The sequence below is a fragment of the Solea senegalensis genome, linkage group LG19, assembly GCF_019176455.1.
Source record: "Solea senegalensis isolate Sse05_10M linkage group LG19, IFAPA_SoseM_1, whole genome shotgun sequence".
Lineage (NCBI taxonomy): Eukaryota > Metazoa > Chordata > Actinopteri > Pleuronectiformes > Soleidae > Solea > Solea senegalensis.
The window spans coordinates 3,017,742-3,035,304 of NC_058038.1; the positions used below are offsets into that span (position 1 = coordinate 3,017,742).

The 17,563-nt window shown below is 40.9% G+C and overlaps 2 protein-coding genes across 3 annotated transcripts; one reads left to right on the forward strand and one right to left on the reverse strand.

The window, feature by feature from the left end:
• Positions 1–4,423: 4,423 nt before the first annotated feature.
• Positions 4,424–7,976, forward strand: LOC122785258 (amine sulfotransferase-like). Its single transcript, XM_044050985.1, has 6 exons — positions 4,424–4,630; positions 4,713–4,918; positions 6,181–6,307; positions 6,680–6,774; positions 7,042–7,213; positions 7,300–7,976. The coding sequence occupies exons 1-6, from the start codon at positions 4,489–4,491 to the stop codon at positions 7,407–7,409; spliced, it is 852 nt and encodes a 283-aa protein (XP_043906920.1). The 5' UTR covers positions 4,424–4,488; the 3' UTR covers positions 7,410–7,976.
• On the reverse strand, positions 7,977–17,464 carry eif3d (eukaryotic translation initiation factor 3, subunit D). Of its 2 annotated transcripts, none has more exons than XM_044050984.1 (16): positions 17,356–17,464; positions 15,446–15,572; positions 15,312–15,357; positions 14,499–14,635; positions 14,025–14,110; positions 13,842–13,914; positions 13,022–13,137; positions 12,798–12,930; positions 11,304–11,451; positions 10,643–10,773; positions 9,987–10,072; positions 9,339–9,468; positions 8,698–8,840; positions 8,385–8,577; positions 8,196–8,289; positions 7,977–8,069 (listed from the first exon to the last, which is right to left on the reverse strand). In XM_044050984.1, the coding sequence occupies exons 2-16, from the start codon at positions 15,566–15,568 to the stop codon at positions 8,056–8,058; spliced, it is 1,653 nt and encodes a 550-aa protein (XP_043906919.1). In that variant the 5' UTR covers positions 15,569–15,572; positions 17,356–17,464; the 3' UTR covers positions 7,977–8,055. The 2 variants fall into 2 exon arrangements, with proteins under 2 accessions (XP_043906919.1, XP_043906918.1); XM_044050983.1 differs by having other exon boundaries at positions 13,022–13,143.
• Positions 17,465–17,563: the final 99 nt, after the last annotated feature.

Genomic DNA, 17,563 nt, shown 5'->3' on the forward strand with positions numbered 1-17,563 from the left:
TCTCGGACGGTGTGTGACCCACTCGCCCACACTCACGCTCCTGTGACGATGCTCTGAGGAGCACAGCAGGGTCATTAAAGGCGCATTAAAAAGGGATTTGCCTGGCTGATAATTTATTTACCAGACTCCTGGGGCGCACACGCACACACACACACACACACACACACCCTGCGTGCGTGTGTGTGATGACTCATTGTGATTCTCTGCCCACACACGGACAAGAGTGAAAACTAATAAGTGATTATTTGATGATTTGGGATTTTTTTGTCCTCTGTCCACAAGGACACGAGCCACTGATAATGAACTCAGGTTTATTTCCACCGTGTATTCAGGATTTATGACGATCACCACTGAGTCTGTATTACTGTGGTTTTATTTATTTAGTTATGTAGTTTGAAAGCGAGAAACTATAGTATAATATACTACACCGTGATATAACGTAATATGATATAATATATTCTTACTTTTTATATATTTCTGTGTTCTTCTTTACAGTAGATATATATATAATATGTCTGTTAATATATTACAATACAGAGTATATATATGTATGTTAAGATACACTATCAACACATTTGCTAACTATAATATATAATAGTTTAATTATTGTTAGAATATTTGTAAGTGATTATATTTCTAGGTTAGGGTTTTTTTACAATCGATATCAATTTATACATATATAACTGTTAATTTATACTGTATTATTATAATACCTATTGTTAATATTAAATATAATAATAATATAATTAATAGACTATTTGGTGTGGCTTTTTCTTCTATTTTTTTGTGTTAGGTAAATTTGATGCCGCTGTTTCGTTGCTGGGGCTTTAATTTCCCAGAGGAAACCTAATCTAATCTAATTTAATCTAATTGTCATTATAACTGACATTCATCATTATTATTATCTTGTTTTACAGTCGTACACATTATTATTTATGGAGGACAATATGTGACATAATAATAGATAAATGAGCCCTCACGAGTGCAGCAGTTCCCTGACTTCACTTTTGAATCCGCAAAACCTTTCGGCAACTTTTTGCCTTTGATGTGTCTCAAAACCAAAATGGACACCAAGATTCCAAAATGGCCAACTTCCTGTTGAGTTGAGGCCATGGTTATGACATGGTTATTAGGACTTTTTTGTTCGTCTTGGTCTATAACATCTTATTTATCATTTATTCATTCATTCATTTATTTAAAAAATATATTATTATGTCATTTATCGTCCTCCATAACCATTTGCATCATAAATATGAGACGAGCCGATCAGAACGACAGTTTAAACTGACCACAGCCACAGGGGGCGCCACATCCAGCGTCCTCCTTGTGTCAGATGTCCTAGGCGTGAACAAGGGGACAGACGGACATCCAACATAAAAAATCCACTGTGAAGAAGACAAAAACAAAGAAAATCATAAATATAACATAACAAGATTTTATTGTGAAACAAACGCCTTTACTTTGAAATTCTGTGAAACATCTTCACGAATGCCTTTATTTTGTGATATCATGATGGATGTTTTTTTTAAATGTACCTAGTAAAAGAACAAGGGGGTTCAAATTTCATTCACCTTGGACAAAGTGTGTGTTCCTGCCATCTGGTGGTCACAGTGGGTAATCACAGTTAGAGATAAATATAATTATTATATAGATATATATATTATTTTTAAAACTGTATTTGCTCAAAATTGAAACAAAAACAAAATCAGTTGCGTTCTGCACTCAAACTTAAAAAAGCATCAAGAAATAATACAAACATACAAAAGAAAAAACTAGTTCCTGTGTAAGCAAATTGTTGTGTTGTTATTGTCGTACCTGCGCCGGTAAAGAAGTCTGCCTCTCAATATTCTGTTTAAATGCCTCTAATAATAATAATGGTTATGGTAATTGTATAAATAAAACTCTATCACGCTATCTCTGTCCATTGTGTAGCTTTAGCCACTCTACTAGTGATGTGTTGTTCGAGAACAATTTGTTCAGTATGAACTACTATTTTGTGACGACTCGGGAGTAATGAGTCGTCTCAGTGAGTGATTCGTTCATTTTCATGCAGTACCTTCCTTCGCCACACGATGGCAGGTAGCTGCATAAGTTCAGTCAGCAGGACAGGAAACAGAAACAATTAGTTCAGGATTCCGTCCTCAGGTCACGTGACAGCTACCGAGTCACCGTCGTGCAGTTAAACAACAACGTCAGCGAGGATACAGGACACAAGTCACTTTATTGTGGTGTGTATTTGCGTTCCTGGGGTTTCATATGGTTTGAATAGCTTGTGGCATTTTGTTTATTATACTTTGTCAGCTGGAGCAAACCATGTTGCCTTCAGTGTTAAGTGTTTGAGAACCGCGGTCTTTTTTACAACGCCCACTAGAGGGCTACAGCGCCACCTGCTGTAAAAATGAACGAAATCACTCAAAAAAAGATTTGTTCAATTTACTGTCCGAGAGTAAAAGATCCGAGTCAGTAAAAAGAGTCGAACTTCCCATCACTACACTCTACTGCCTCTACCTTTGACCTTAGAGGAGGTGCAGGTCCAGGAATGATGATATTATTAATTAGTATTTCGTGGGCACAATTATTTATTTTTTTTATTTTAGCATGTCCTGTCCGGGGCTCTGTGCTCTCGAACTCTGCTGTTACTTTTGAAAACCGTCCAGAAATGATTTCATCATCAACTTTACCAACCCGATAATCTTCACATATGTTTTCATATTTTTTTACTAAACAATAAAAACAAAATGCATAAAATGCAAGAAATAAAAAGCTTTCTATTTAAATGACTGATACTAGAAAAGTATAAAAACATGCATAAAATAATAAACACATCCACAAACTAACATAATAATAATAAAATAAAAATTGTATCTGTGAAAATGAATGCCTAATAATTTAAACAATTATTTCACAAAGATATTTAACACAGCTTGTTGATATGACAATTAAATAACGTCAACAATATTGACAACCTCGGGCTTCCATATGTCCAAAAGTGACTGACAGTAACGGAAAATAAGTCAAAAATATGAACCTAGCTAGTTCCCGCCTCCTCAGCACGAGCTGAACGAGAAATCTAACACACCAAGAGGGGCGGGACTTAAGGCAGAACAGCCAATCATCAGCCGGTCACACTTAAAGCTGGTGTCATGTCTGAGGCAACAACAGGAGAGGAAGGGGGAGAGAAAGGGGGAGAGGAGACAGCCGCCGCAGCGAGCACAGAACTCACACGTAAAACTGCGGAGAAACAAAGTCCTAACAAAGTCCTAACAAAGTCCTAACAAATGTCCTTACAGGTCCGTCCTACCTAGGGTCCTAACAAAGTCCTAACAAAGTCCTAACAAAGTCCTAACAAAGTCCTAACAAAGTCTAACAAAGTCCTAACAGGTCCTAACAAAGTCCTAACAAAGTCCCAACAAAGTCCTAACAAAGTCTAACAAAGTCCTAACAGGTCCTAACAAAGTCCTAACAAAGGTCCTAACAAAAAGTCCTAACAATGTCCTAACAAAGTCCTAACAAAGTCCTAACAAAGTCCTAACAAAGTCTAACAAAGTCCTAACAAAGGTCCTAACAAAAGTCCTAACAATGTCCTAACAAAGTCCTAACAAAGTCCCAACAAAGGTCCTAACAGTCGAACAAAGGTCCCAACAAAGGTCCTAACAAAGTCCTAACAAAGGTCCTAACAAAGTCCTAACCTAACAAAGGTCCTAACAAAGGTCCTAACAAAGGTCCTAACAAAGTCCTAACAAAAGTCCTAACAAAGTCCTAACAAAGGTCCTAACAAAGGTCCTAACAAAGGTCCTAACAAAGTCCTAACACCTCCTCCGAACACAGAAAAGAACGTTCCTAACCAGAGGGGCAAAAGAGCCAATCAGATTCTGAGAAAACTCTGCGTGGACGGGATTGGGCGGCTACAGTGTTGTCAACTGCATTTGAAACTTTTGACACTCCTTCATTCATTCTGAGGTGGAAAAGAACCTTGTAAAAAATGTAAATAATTTGTAGGACTTACAGTATTTGTCGTTAAGATTTTTTTTATTTATGTGAAGTGTTAAATCATTTATTTTAAGTGTTAAATCATTTGCAAAAAAAAATCAAACAGTTGCAAGTTCACAACCTGTAAAGGTATAGTTGCATTTTGCAGCTTTAAAAAAAGAAAAGAAAGAAGTGCAAGCAGTTGCAAGTAAAATAGAGTTGATTTGCAACTCTAAGAGGCAACACTATTATTGCCTATTACTGCCTACTATTATTACTTTACTTTACATAGACAACCATCACACTCGTCTATAAATCACATTAGTAACCAGCAAATAAAGAAAGAGTCGAGAACAGTTTGAAAAATCAAACTCAGCCACACCCACTCCTAACATTCACTCAGAGAGAGAGAGGGAGGTTTAAAGCTGTGGCTCGTGGTAAAGTCCAGAGTCCAGTTGTGAGGTTTTTTACTGCCTGGATCAAACACTGACTTCTTTTCGAGGTTGAGTCTGAAGTAACATGGAGCAGATCAGCAAACATTACGGCAGGTACAAGAACTTCAACTTCCTCTGTGAGCTCACGTCTGTCGAGTACCTGGATTCTCTCCAGAGCTTTGAAGTACGAGACTCTGACATTTTCCTGGTCACTTATCCAAAGTCTGGTCAGTGCAACATTTTACTCTCACAGTTTTTCCTTCTCTTAGTTTTCTGTCATTTAACGAACAAGAGCGACTCCCTCTACAGGCACGATCTGGACTCAGCAGATCATCATCTCCATCTGCGAGCTAAGCGGCGGCCTGAATGAATATCCAAACAACTTTGAGCAGATGCCGTGGCTGGAATACACGGAGGGGCGTCCAGATTACGCTCTGAGACCCTCTCCACGACTCTTTGCCTCTCACCTCACCCCGATTCTCATGCCTCCAGGCCTGAAGGACAAGAAGGCAAAGGTCAGGGTTTGGTTTTTATTGAAGTTCACGTCAGCCTGAGCAATAAAAGTCTGAAAAAAGGATCAATTCAGTTACATAACCACCTGTCATGTGACACTTGTGATACTTGCAACGTATTTAGACAATTTTTGTTGAATCAACCTTTAAAATTTAGAGAGAGAGAGAGAGACTCTTGCAGGAGGTTGCACAAGCCCCTCCCCCTATCAAACACTTGTTTCTGTCCAAAATGGTGAAGAAAGTGGTTTGAAGAACGGTCGATGTTAGAGATTCAATGTTTGGTTTGTGAGCATTTACACGTTTACATTTGTGAAATTAAAATCACCCTCGTCTTGATTTTTATTAAAACATGGGAGTCAACGGGAGGTTTGAGCAGAACAACACACAGGGTTAGACAACAAACCCTGTGTGTAAAAAGTATCTGTGTAGGTTGGAAATGTTTGTTTACAGATTTTTGTGATTATTTTCCTGGACCTCAACTAGGGTGTGCCACTCTAACAGACACAATACACACTCATTATATCTGAAAACGTCCAAAAAATTACCAAACTTAAACTGCGATAGTTTTAAAAACCGTATCAGACTTTACAATTGGGATTTAGGTGAGAAAAGAGTCTTGTGACCCGTTTAAAGTTGCGACCACATCTCTACGTTAAAGTGTGACGACACTGTGAGGCTCCAAAGTTTAGAAAAGTCACCATTCCCAATCACACTGCACATTTTGATACAGGATGTGTTACAGGGGTTCCTGCGTTTGTTGTTTGTGTCGCGTGTAAAACACCGTCATGGCAGTTTGATACCTGACCCATGTTGAGGAGGAACTATAAAGTAATGGAAACATGAATAACGACGTGACTGATACCAAACTGAGAAGAGAAGTTTATACAAAAACGAGCTAATAATGTCAGTCAAGCATTGCACACTAACTCAAATACTCACACGTGTGGGTACCAACAGAAGTCCTTGCATGGTTTCCATGGTAACTGTCTTCTTCTAAACTGGACTGGACGGTGTGGCGTCACAAAGAGAACGCGTACGTTAGCGTTCGTTGATGTTAGGGACTGTGTAGAAACAGGTGGACATGGAAAGTATGTCCCGGAGCCAAATCGTCATCACCTCATGTGATTCTTTCTTAACCGTTTGATTATAAAAGTCTCTTCACCAAGTCTCGTTTATTTAGCATTAGCTCTGGGACGTTATTGGCTCCTTCCTAAACCTGACCCTGCATCAGATCACTCCCTGATTGCTGGTTGTCTCTTTTTCAGATAGTCTATGTGATGAGGAATCCAAAGGACAACATCGTCTCCTATTATGAGTTCAGCAAAATCTTTGCCGACACAGAGGCTCCCGAGGGCTTTGAGAGTTTTTTTGAGAAGTATTTGGCGGGCAACGGTGAGACACTTCCACGCACTCTCGACCAAACACAGTTTCATTCATAGATGGGACTGTAGTAGCTCCAAAGCCTTTCTTTCTATCAAGAAGAGCAATTACCTCTTCTATTCTGGGCTTTCCAAAATATAACACCAAATCATCTGAACTGCCCCCTGGTGGCTGGCTCCTGCCTGCTCAATGGCAAACATCTTGTCTTGAGAAGTGTAAACGCTGCCCTCCCCAGTCTGAAGTTCTGTAACACAGTTGAGCTCAAAACTCTTGGTAGTTCTTCAGCGCAGTCCATCAACGTTCCTCAACGCAGTTCAAAGTCCTTGTTCTTGAAAATGATCTTGTCTGTGGACCTTTAACTCCTGTTATTATACCCTCATACAGTTGGAGCATCGTCGTGGTTTGACCACATCAGGGTGTGGAACTCAGCGAGAGACGAGTACAACATCCTCTTCCTGACCTATGAGGACATGATTCTGGTGAGAATTCTGATGTGTTTTTAAGTGTTGAGGTTTGAGGACACATCCAGAATCCTCCACATCAAATTCATTGATGTAGTGGTTTCAGCTGAGGCTGTTTCTGCATGGGGAGACTGTGGGTGTTACCCCGCCTTTTGCCCTACGTCATCTGGGATTGGCCCAAGCTCCCTGTGACCCTCATGTGGAGGATGATTAAGGGTTAGAAAACTGATGGATGTTTGTCACAGTTGAACTTTGTTGCTCAGTTGACCTTGTGTTGCTGTTTAGGACCTGAAGGGGGCAGTAACTAAGATCTGCAGCTTCTTAGGGAGAACCCTCAGCGACAACGCCATCGATCAAGTCGTAGAAAAATCCACATTCAAGACGATGAAGAAGGACTCAAAGGCAAATTACAAGTTTATCCCAAAGGAGAGGCTCAGTGGAGACTTCATGCGCAAAGGTAACGAAACAAACTCACAAATGAAAAGCTTGTGTTGGCGAGCGTGTGAAGAGACGATCAAGTCTTGTTTGTGGTTTTCACTACAGGTCAGATCGGTGACTGGAAGAACTTCCTCACAGCTGCTCAGAGTGAGAGAGTTGATCAACTGGTTCAGGAGAAACTGGGCGATCTGTCTCTGAAGATCATCTATGAATAAAAAAATTCCTGTGAAGATCCTAAAGTGACTAAAGTTCGGATGGTTTCCAGCTAGGATGCTTCTAATGGTGCTTTTCCATTATACAGTTCTAGTACGACTCGGCTTCCAAGCGAGCTGAGCCGATACTGTAATGTGACGTCAGACTGCCGCGAGTGTCGGCCACTAGAAGAGTCATGAGCGCGACGTCCGACGCAAGAATCAAAGCCAACAATAGGTCAGTTAAAAAGACTTTAACATCCGTAAAACATTGACGTTAACCTCCAACATTTAGCAAAGGAAACGTCTACTATCTCAGTATTTAACCGAGGAGTCTGGCGTAGAGACAGCACTGCTGAATGCCGACGATCTTAAGCCAAATCACGACCACGTTCAGTCGTCGGGTTGTCTCGAATCAACTGATTCTAATGATTCAGTTATACCCAAAACAACCACTTTACAAGTCACTCATTTGTGCGTTTGTGTCACGTACAAAAAACCACGTCGACTCCTCCCACATCGAGAACTGTCAAACGGAAAAGTGCCATCGTAGTTTCTATTGTAGCTGCTGTCAATAAACATGAAACAAGATGTTGGCCAATTTGTTTTCTTTATTGAAAGTCAAAAGGAATCGAGTCGTTTCCATCACACGTACGATGCAGGTCACACTTCAGTTCTCTTCATCTAAAACAAGAGGAGGAAGAAAAACAACAGGATTATTTACTATTAATGAGATAAATAAGGGGCTAAACTTTATCCCACCCCTTCCTGTAAGCACACTTGTCCAAGTCAATAACTGGTGAAACTGACCTTCCTCCTCCTCATCCTCTTCATCCTCTTCTTCCTCCTCGTCCTCATCAGAGCTGAAGGTCCCATCAGGCAGACTGTACACACGAATCACTTGCTGTGGACGATAAAAAAAACAAAAAATGTTGGAGTTTGTGACTTGTTCTCGTCGTGGTTGGATCTCGGACATAAGCAGCAGGTGCTTCTGCTCACCTTGTTGGGGTCCTTGAGGATCAGGTACTTGCCCTCGTCCAGCTTGCGGCAGATATCGATGACACAGCGGAGGATTCCCCAGGCGTTCTCCATGCTCAGGTTGATCTGGCTGGCAAACTCGTTGGGTTTGAACTGCTGTGTGCCCAGGACGACGTGGCGAGCCGAGTCTTTCACGTGGTACCGAGACACGTACCTGCGGGGCGGGGCGGGACGTGCAGGGATTTGAATTTGAATTTGTAAAGATTAGGCAAGCAAGATATTTTAGGTACAATGTCCGTAACGGCCGACATCGCCATGTGTGCGTGATGCTCACCCCAGTTTCAGGTACTCAGATCCAGCCAACATGGCACAGCAGGTCCAACGGGCCAGTTTGTAGCTGTTGTTCTTCAGCTCTGTGGCCAGGACGGCTCCTCTCTGAGAGTCCAGCTTCTGACGCCAGTCCACGCCGTTACAATACTGAGGACGAGACAAGAGGAAAAACAAATAAACAAAAAATAGCGTTGATGTCTGTGTGGGTTTGTCTTAGATTGACATAGATTTAATACTCGAAAAAAACTGTGTAATCCTTCCGTTACCATGCATACTTCTCATTACCATAACTCCTCGACCGTCTGTATCTAGAAAAATTAAAAAACTGTGGACTGGCGATCTGTCCAGGGTCCACCCTTATCTCAGCTGTCATAGGGTGAAAGGCGGGGTCACACCCTGGACAGATCGCCAGTCCAGTTCTTTCATTTTTTAGAGACAGCTGAGATTGGCACAGCATCCCCTGCATGACCCTCATGTGGAGGATAAAGTGGTAGATGGATGTATGGATGGATACCGGAGAGCAGATAAATTGAGATAAAATGGCGGCCTGATTATTATGATGGTCATAAGAGGGTTAATCTCACGACACAGCAGGTTAAACATGTTCGTCATCGTCAGGATTAAGCCCCTCCTCCCCTCTCTCACCCTGGAGTCCCACTCGTTCAGGGTCTTGACGTTGATGAAGGACACTTCTCCGTTAGCTCCGGTCATGACTCCGTCGTGTTCACAGCGCACGATCAGGTCGATGTCCTCCCCGAGTTTCCAGTGACGGTATCTGAGACACAAAGAGACCCGTACATCAGGGACGAGTCATTCTTTCACACGGCTTTTAATGGTAAACTGGATTATTCCGGGACTGAAGCAAAAAGTTATCTGGCACAGCATTCAAGTAAATCTGGCCCTTTGAGAGGGTGTGGCTGGAGGGACTCATTTTTGCATCACCCTAATTTGAGTAAAACTAAAAATGTTGTTCTCTAAGTTATATTATTAACCTTACTTTCATGTTATAAGTTAAACAGATGTTAAATAAAACAAAGCAGAGCAAATTTGAATCTGTAATGGTTTTATAGCAGTTTTTGGAAGTGGCCATTTTTGTCCATTTGGACTCAAGAGGGTAGTAAATTGATGTGACGCCTGAAGAAGATTAGAAAAGCACTTAACACAGAGAAAAGCACAAAGGCATCTACAGATGAACACTTCCAAATGTAATGTAATAATTCTCAATAGATTCCCAGAAATCCACCAGAAAAACCTTGATTCTCAGGTGAACCGTCAGAGAGTTTCGGTGCATACCTGTAGGCCACAGATGCCACCTCGCTCTTGTCCGCGTCCTCCTCCACAAAGGGGTTGGAGGTGGGAAACTTGTACCTCTCTTGACCCTGGAAAAAAAAAAGGCAAAAAAAATCGGATTTGAGAAGCCTAAGGGAAATTGGTAAGCACCTTTAATGAAAATGTGTGCAGTGTTTCCATAACGGTATGGTTGGGTTTCATAAAGTAAGGTAAAGCCCTGGGGCAGGCTTGTGTTTTAACTGAGGACAGCACCATTTTACTCTAGTAGGCAAGTAGGGCTTAACGATTTTGAATAAATATCTTATTTGCGGTTGCGTTATGGTAATTTTTTCATCATTCGCATTCGAAAAACACATTTAAAATGACGGCTGTGTGGTATTTGTGCAGATCTGTGAGAAACAAACACCTTCTGCCTGTATAGATCAAGACAAATGTGCCCTCTTGATATGAAAATTGCAGCAGGTTGTGTTGCGATGAATATGTCAATTCCTAGCCCTAGTACCCTAGTAGGGAAGGTTGGGGCAGGTTATTTTGGTACCATTCCTAATGGAAACCCAAAAGAAAGCACATGCTTTACTGAACCAAAAAAAAGCAATTTGTGATTCATTTATCAAAAATGTGTATTGGAATGTCATGGGAAGTGAGTGGGAAGTTCTTACCATTCGTAAACACTGCTGGCTGAAATTGTGGTTGATGTACGTGGCCTCCATCGCCAGGTTACGGGGGGAGTTGAAGGAGTTGCCCTCGTCCTGTGGCGGCTCGTTGGCCGTCTCGCTCACAGTGAGCAGATCTAAAGAAAGGCAGGCATCGCAGACATTAGCATTTCACGGGAAAACATTTTTTTTTTATTTAAACTTTTGTTCCAGTGACATATGCAGTGTATGACAAACATTTACATTTCGTTACAGTCATTAAAACGTAAAATCATGCAGTTCATGTTATTATGCTTTAGTTCTGAGGTCTTGACCTCAATTTTCCACAGTGTGATTATGATGGGGACTGATGCTGGTTTTTTTTAAATCAGGAATCAAAAAGCTGATACAGTTGGGACATTTTAGGTGACTAAAGGTGACGAGAGTAGTTCTTTTTTTTAAAACCACAAGAGATTGTGCAAACATTTCAAAATTATTAATCCAAAACAAACAGTTTCTCAAAGGTCAATGCAAAACATGAGCAGTTTCATAAAGTTACAGGTAAGTATGTACCATTACTACATAAACTCTGTCATTGTCATCACAGACTCAAATGTGACAAACTCTGGTTTGACCAGCAGTGATTTCAGGATGTAAAAACATGCGTCGCTTCTCACTAAATCCTCACCAAAGTCAGAGTTGTCCCTCTTATCGAAGAACAGCTTGTTGCCCACTCTCTGCACGATGATGTCCCAGGAGTTCACCGAGCGCGTGCAGCACATCAGGGTGGCCAAGATAGCGTCGGTGGCAAACACGTTACCCTGAGTCTTAGCCAGCTGCAGAGAGAGAAAGGCACAAAGGAATTAAAAAGAAACCAGTAAGAGAAGAGAACGTTAAAGAGCTCCGACAGAAATGTTCAAAGATTCTCTCAGACGACAACTGAAACACTGCTGTTACTTTTATAATCCAAGTCATGACTGCTCAACCTCTATGCTAAGACAATAAGACAAGAAAGAAGCTTAATAACACGACCATGAACTTCCTGTTCTGAGGTAGATCATTTCTGAAGGGCATCTCTTTTCTATCACGTTACGACTAAATACATGTGCTTTACAGTTTCTGGTGAATTTACAAACTGGCAATCATCACTTTCTACGCGTGAACTAGGGTGCACAGTGTTGATTTTTTTGGGGGGGGATAAGACATGCAAGCCCAAACCTTGGTTGACATCAAATTCAAGGACCAATTCTCCAAACTTCAAACATAGAATATGGAAGGGAAACTTGTAAGAGGTTGTCTTCGTCCATGATGGCATCCACTTTGATTGATTTGCAGCATGCTCTGCACGAGTGATTGCCCTCAGTATCTTGGTAAATGTCAGTGTTTGTAAATTTGTCCTTGGTGAGACGGAGATGTTGGAATTTTCATTTCCCAGACATCACGTTGTCATTTTTTCGCTTGTCTTAACGTTACTCACTCATTGTTGTGCATGGAATCTCATGTCACCGACGGAGAGGGACAAAGTCCATGACACCGCTCGTGATTATGACTCCACATTTGTCCTACGTAGGCCTAGTCTACATTCATCAAGCAATGCAGGAGTCGTAAACAAACAAGGGAGACATTTACCTAAATATCAACTGTGCTTCTAGCACAAAACTCCCAACCCATTTCTATTTCTGGCAACATTCCCAAACTTTAAATTTTCTGTGACCACCCTGTCGTCTCCACCGGGATTTAGCATATGTACTTCTCATTACCCCTATACCATTTGCGATATCTAGAAATGGCAATCTGTCCAGGGTGTGACCCGGCCTTTCGCCCCAATGTCGGCTGAGATTGACACAGCACCCCCGCACATCCCTCATGTGGAGGATAAAGCAGTAGAAGATGGATGGATTCCAGAAAGCAGAGAAATTGAGATAAATTTGCGCCCATGTACTTGTCATTACGGACTTGCATGGGAACGACCGAATCACAGACGAGATTCACCAGCACATCACACGTTTGTGACGTCAGGTTCTCAGTATCATTATTCCTAAACAGTTTTGCATCTGTCGGATATCGAAAGTGAAAGTTATCTTGGAAAAAAGGGGAAGCAGAACTCAGTCATTGAACATTTTTTTTGGCAATTCTACAGCCATAAAATCAAAATAAATCCAGGCAGTGAGTCACATCTGACCTTGCGGATGACGGGGTCATCGGTGGTGGTGACCGTGTGAAAGATCCTCTTGATGCTCTTCAGCTGCCTTTCGTTGCGGGTGGTAATTCGGTCGAAAGCTTTATCGTAATACTCCAAGGCACCGCAGCACTCACTGGGAAAAAAACAACAAACCACCATCATAAGCTTCTGCGCACCGCCTCTGAAACTGGTTTTGAGGAGCGAAAAGGCAACGAGAAACTTACATGTCAGTGGGGTCAGCCACCTCCATGTACCTCATCTTCATCAGTCGGGGGAAGTCCATCTCCTCCTTCACCTCCCAATCACTTCTTACCTCCACTGATGAGTCTCTGGGCTTCAGCTGTGCCTGGGCAAACACGGATTTGAAATGGGGAGAAATGGAGAATTCTTTTTTAGTCTCAACTTATAACACTGCTACATGTATTTAAAAAGAATTTGACAGATTTTCACCACACACTTTTTTTCCATTATTGTAGTCTATAAAATGCTTGGCATAATTTTCACCCATTTTAAATTTACCAAGATTTTAATATATTAATTTACTTCACCTCAAATTTTGACAAAAAGCTGCAAATCTTCACATTTAAAAAAAAAAACAAGGTTTTCCCATCATGTCATAATAATATATAACTCAATATAAATCAAATAAATATTTCTGTAAGGCTAAATAATATCTGGATACTTTGAGTCTATATCCAGATATAGGAGATATTTGAGGATATAACTCTGAATTTTATTTTACTTTTTAGATTTCACTCAGAAATTTGTCTTACATCTTAAGATGTCCAACTTTTTGAGATGCTTGTGACAATATACTATAAATAAACTAATAAACTCTCCAAACAAAACTCTAAAATCTACGGTTTATGATCTGAATTACATGATATTTAAAATACACTTACCTTTCATTTCAGATAATGCTTGGTTTATTTCTTTGGCTTTTTTAATGTTAAATGAATTTACGTGCGTTAGAAACGACAGCGAGTAAAAATGTGGTCAAATTCTGCTATAACTTAAATAATTAGGCTTGGAAGAGCTCCCCACCTGAGACTTCTGGTCCCACTTTTGACGGACACCAAACTGCTTCTGGAACTTCTTCTGGAGCCGCAGACGATCACTGAGAGGAGAAAAAAATGACGAGGGGTTTTAAAAATCTTGAGTTCAGTCAGAGTTTTTTGTGTGGAGTCCAGAAGATTTAAAAAAAAAGAGAAAAGAACAGAATCTCACCGCTCCTTCTGCTTGGCGCTCTTCGGGAGTGTCTGCATGTTGAACTGGGTCAGGTTCCTGCGGTCCTTGTCCCGACGCAGATTCCTCTGTTGAAACAATGACGGTCGTGTTAAAAGTCTGGATTTAAGGTTTCTGAAGCTTTCATGGAATTCAATACAATTCAAAATTCAAGACAATTTAAGTGCAGAAAACCAGAAAATAGTAGACAATAAAGCCAATTACTACTTATTCAACAAACACATATTTATAGATGTAGGTCCACAGTTATGGTCCAGTGTGTAACATTGTTTGTATTTCATGTATCATCAGGTTATTCGGTCTTAAAACTGCAAAACATATTTAATTTGCTGAGGTAAAAAAGGCTGGTGTTTAGCACCAAAACGACCACTACGGGGGAGTGTGAGGAGGTGCCACACAGATCTATTACATTTGGACAAACTACTCAAGAGTTTCTGTGGTGTTAACGTTTCATACCTGAGCAAACCTCATGCGGTTCCTCTGGTACGCCGTCTTCTGGGTCTTGGCGGTGTCCACCAGCTGGAAGCTGGTCTCATCCTCCTCGTGGAAGTAAGCGTACTGACTGCCGCCTCCGAACTGAGAGGAATACTTATCTGAACACAAAAATACACACAAGCCACATTACAAATCAACTTTTATAAAGAAACTTTAAGCCTCTTTTCCACCGCAGGAACTTTTTGAAAAATGTTTCCACCGAAACGTTCGGAAGAAGAAGAACCAACTCATGTATGGGGGACTTTTCAGATTAACACTGATTGGTGGAACACATTTTGCAGCTGTTTAAGTCAGTGCGGCTTTAAAAAAAAAAACCTTTAAAAGAAGCTACCAGTCACTTCAAATATATGGAGCCAAAGAAAGGGACATAGGACAAGTGGACTGTGAAATGAATTTTCACACATATTTGCTTTCATTTTCAAAAAGTAGAGCATATTATTTTGGTTTCAAATGAGAGCTCCAGTGAATTTAGAATGTGCCTACTATTCCAAACCTTTATTTTGCTAGGATTATTAATTTTACTACCTTTTTTTATTGCAAAGTATGCCTGAAGTCTTCAAATTACACGACCAAATAAAGTGATAGACTAATTTTCATCTCACAATAATCATGACAATAAAATATGACACTGTGACCTAATCGATATACAAAATAAATAAATATATATATATATATATATATATATATATATATATATATATATATATGGGAATATTTGTTCATCGTTGTCCTGACAGATATAAAATATACAGATGACGTGCAGCTCTAACTCACTTGTGTATCTCTTGTCTTGGTAAGTTGCTCCAGTCCAGTCAGCGACCTGACAACACAACACACCACACATAAGGACAAATGAAACGAAATGGGACAACTGGATTCTTCTGTGTGTCTGATGGGAGAGAACAAACCTTTCCTAGACGGTCTCCTTTGCTGAACGGCTGGTAAGGCATGTCCTTGAACTTCTCGGGGACCGCACACGGACCCCATCCGGACGGGTTGTCCTGGATCACGGGGGCGAGAAACTTGGCCATGTTTCTAAGAACGGAGTGAAAAGACATCAGGGAAAAAACAAAACAGGAGAGGCACTAAAAGAATTCTCAGACAGCAAAATAATTGAATGAGGAACAGGGTCTCAGGCAAAGATCAGCACTGATCTCTTCAGCGATGCACTTTTATAAAAAGGCAACGATCAGCTTGCGCAGTGGGCTAGTCATCACTGACCCTGAAACATCCAACAACAACAATCTGGTACAACGTCACGGAAGAGCTAGGATCCACAACTGATCAGTCACGTTCCAGTCAGAATTTGCAATTTCCCAGGTCATGGGGTGTTGAGCTTGGATTTCCAAAAGGGAAACTTGGCACAACCTCACAACCGGAGATTTCTGTCATCATACAAACACTGGCAAATGAAAAAAACTTTATCATTATACAAGCAGGTTTTAGGTTGTTTTTTAATTCATCTAACACTTTATCCTCCACACGCAGGGGTTACTGTTGCAAATCCCAGCTGACATAGGGCAAAAGCTGGGGTTACACCATGGACAGGTCACCAGTCCATCACAGAAGAGACAAAAGGCCCTTTTCCACTATGGTCCCAGCTCACCCCAACTAATCATGGCATGGCACGGTTTATTTTCACAGCGCGGTTGGTTTTCCACTACAAAACAGTACCTGGTCAATGTGTCATAACTGTATGGCTGCATGAAACTGCTGTGACTTTGTTTTACACGCGACACACACACAGTAACACAGTCTGACACAGTCACTGGACTGAAATACAGTGGCAGGATTTGTGATGCCACTAGCCAATCAGCAGTGCTGTCGCAAAATACCAAATACACTCCTCTGTTAATATTGAGATCGTAGACATTTTCCTGGTAATTGTTTGAGATTAACTAACGTTTTTGGGATCGTCAAGTATTTGTAACTGATCTACAGTTCGGCATTGTTTGGCTTGATTCTCGTGTCGGACATCTCTTCCAGTAATGTCACGCATAGTATCGCCTCAGCTCGCTTGGAACCTCACCAGAGCAGGTACTAAAACAGTATTATGCTAGTGGAAACGCATCCACTCTCACAATCAACTACGGTCAATTTAGAGTGCCCAATTTGCCTCGTCTCCAAATTAGTAATAAATATATTTTGCATCCACCAACTAAATTTCCCCCCCAAAAAAATCCCAAAATAAAATAACATAAACACATAGCCGTTACATATTAACGGGTAAAAGAAAGAACAAGACTTTGTCAGTGTTTTTTTTTTTACGTGAAAAGGTACAGATTTTAGTGACATGGCAGCATTTATCATGACAAACCTTTACGAGTAATGTAAATTAGCAAGATAATTTTAAATAAATATCAGATACGGCTGAATGTTTAAAAACGAACGAATTACACTGTTGATTTTAGCGGATCAGGATGAAAACGGTAGATAATGGATGGATGATTGTAGCATTAATCTTACATGTTTTTCAACCATAAATGAGCAAAACGAGCAGCCATTTACTCATAATGATCGACTAGAATAACACAATAATACAAATACACTCACAATGTAGAAACATATTTATTAAAATACCGGATAAATGAACTTCTCTATTCTCTATAATCTAATGAAGCAGCTGGCAGCTAACAGTGGCTACGGCTAACGCTAGTCATGCTGCCAGGTGGCCGCCCTAGATTTGCTGTGCTAACGGAGCTAGCGTAGCTACAACCGTCACAAATTCCGCGACATTAAAACGCGAAAATACGCACACACGAAACAAGACCGTGGGCTTTTTTCACGCATGTGTTTTTGTGTTCATATGCAAACTCACCGTCAACGACGTGTCACCGCACACGGCTCTTTAATTCCGCCGGTTCTCACACTGTGAAAAACCGTGACACGGTGCCGAAGCTAAAGGAAGTGCACGGCTGCCGTAAAGCCCAAGAAAGAGTGTTCTTCCTGCCGCGTTGCGAGAGCAGGTGTCGCAATTTTCTTTTCTCTGTTGGTGTTTTCACGACAACGTGTTATTAATTCAGTCA

Bases quoted from the DNA above. Each gene is read 5' to 3' on its own strand.
- LOC122785258 (XM_044050985.1), top strand. From the start codon at position 4,489: ATGGAGCAGATCAGCAAACATTACGGCAGGTACAAGAACTTCAACTTC. The intron at 6,775-7,041 runs GTGAGAATTCTG...GTTGCTGTTTAG, and splicing joins CCTATGAGGACATGATTCTG to GACCTGAAGGGGGCAGTAAC. The intron at 7,214-7,299 runs GTAACGAAACAA...TTTTCACTACAG, and splicing joins TGGAGACTTCATGCGCAAAG to GTCAGATCGGTGACTGGAAG.
- eif3d (XM_044050983.1), bottom strand. From the start codon at position 15,568: ATGGCCAAGTTTCTCGCCCCCGTGATCCAGGACAACCCGTCCGGATGG. The intron at 13,144-13,841 runs GTGGGGAGCTCT...GTGTTTGCCCAG, and splicing joins AGTGGGACCAGAAGTCTCAG to GCACAGCTGAAGCCCAGAGA. The intron at 9,469-9,986 runs GTATGCACCGAA...TTTGTGTCTCAG, and splicing joins GTGGCATCTGTGGCCTACAG to ATACCGTCACTGGAAACTCG.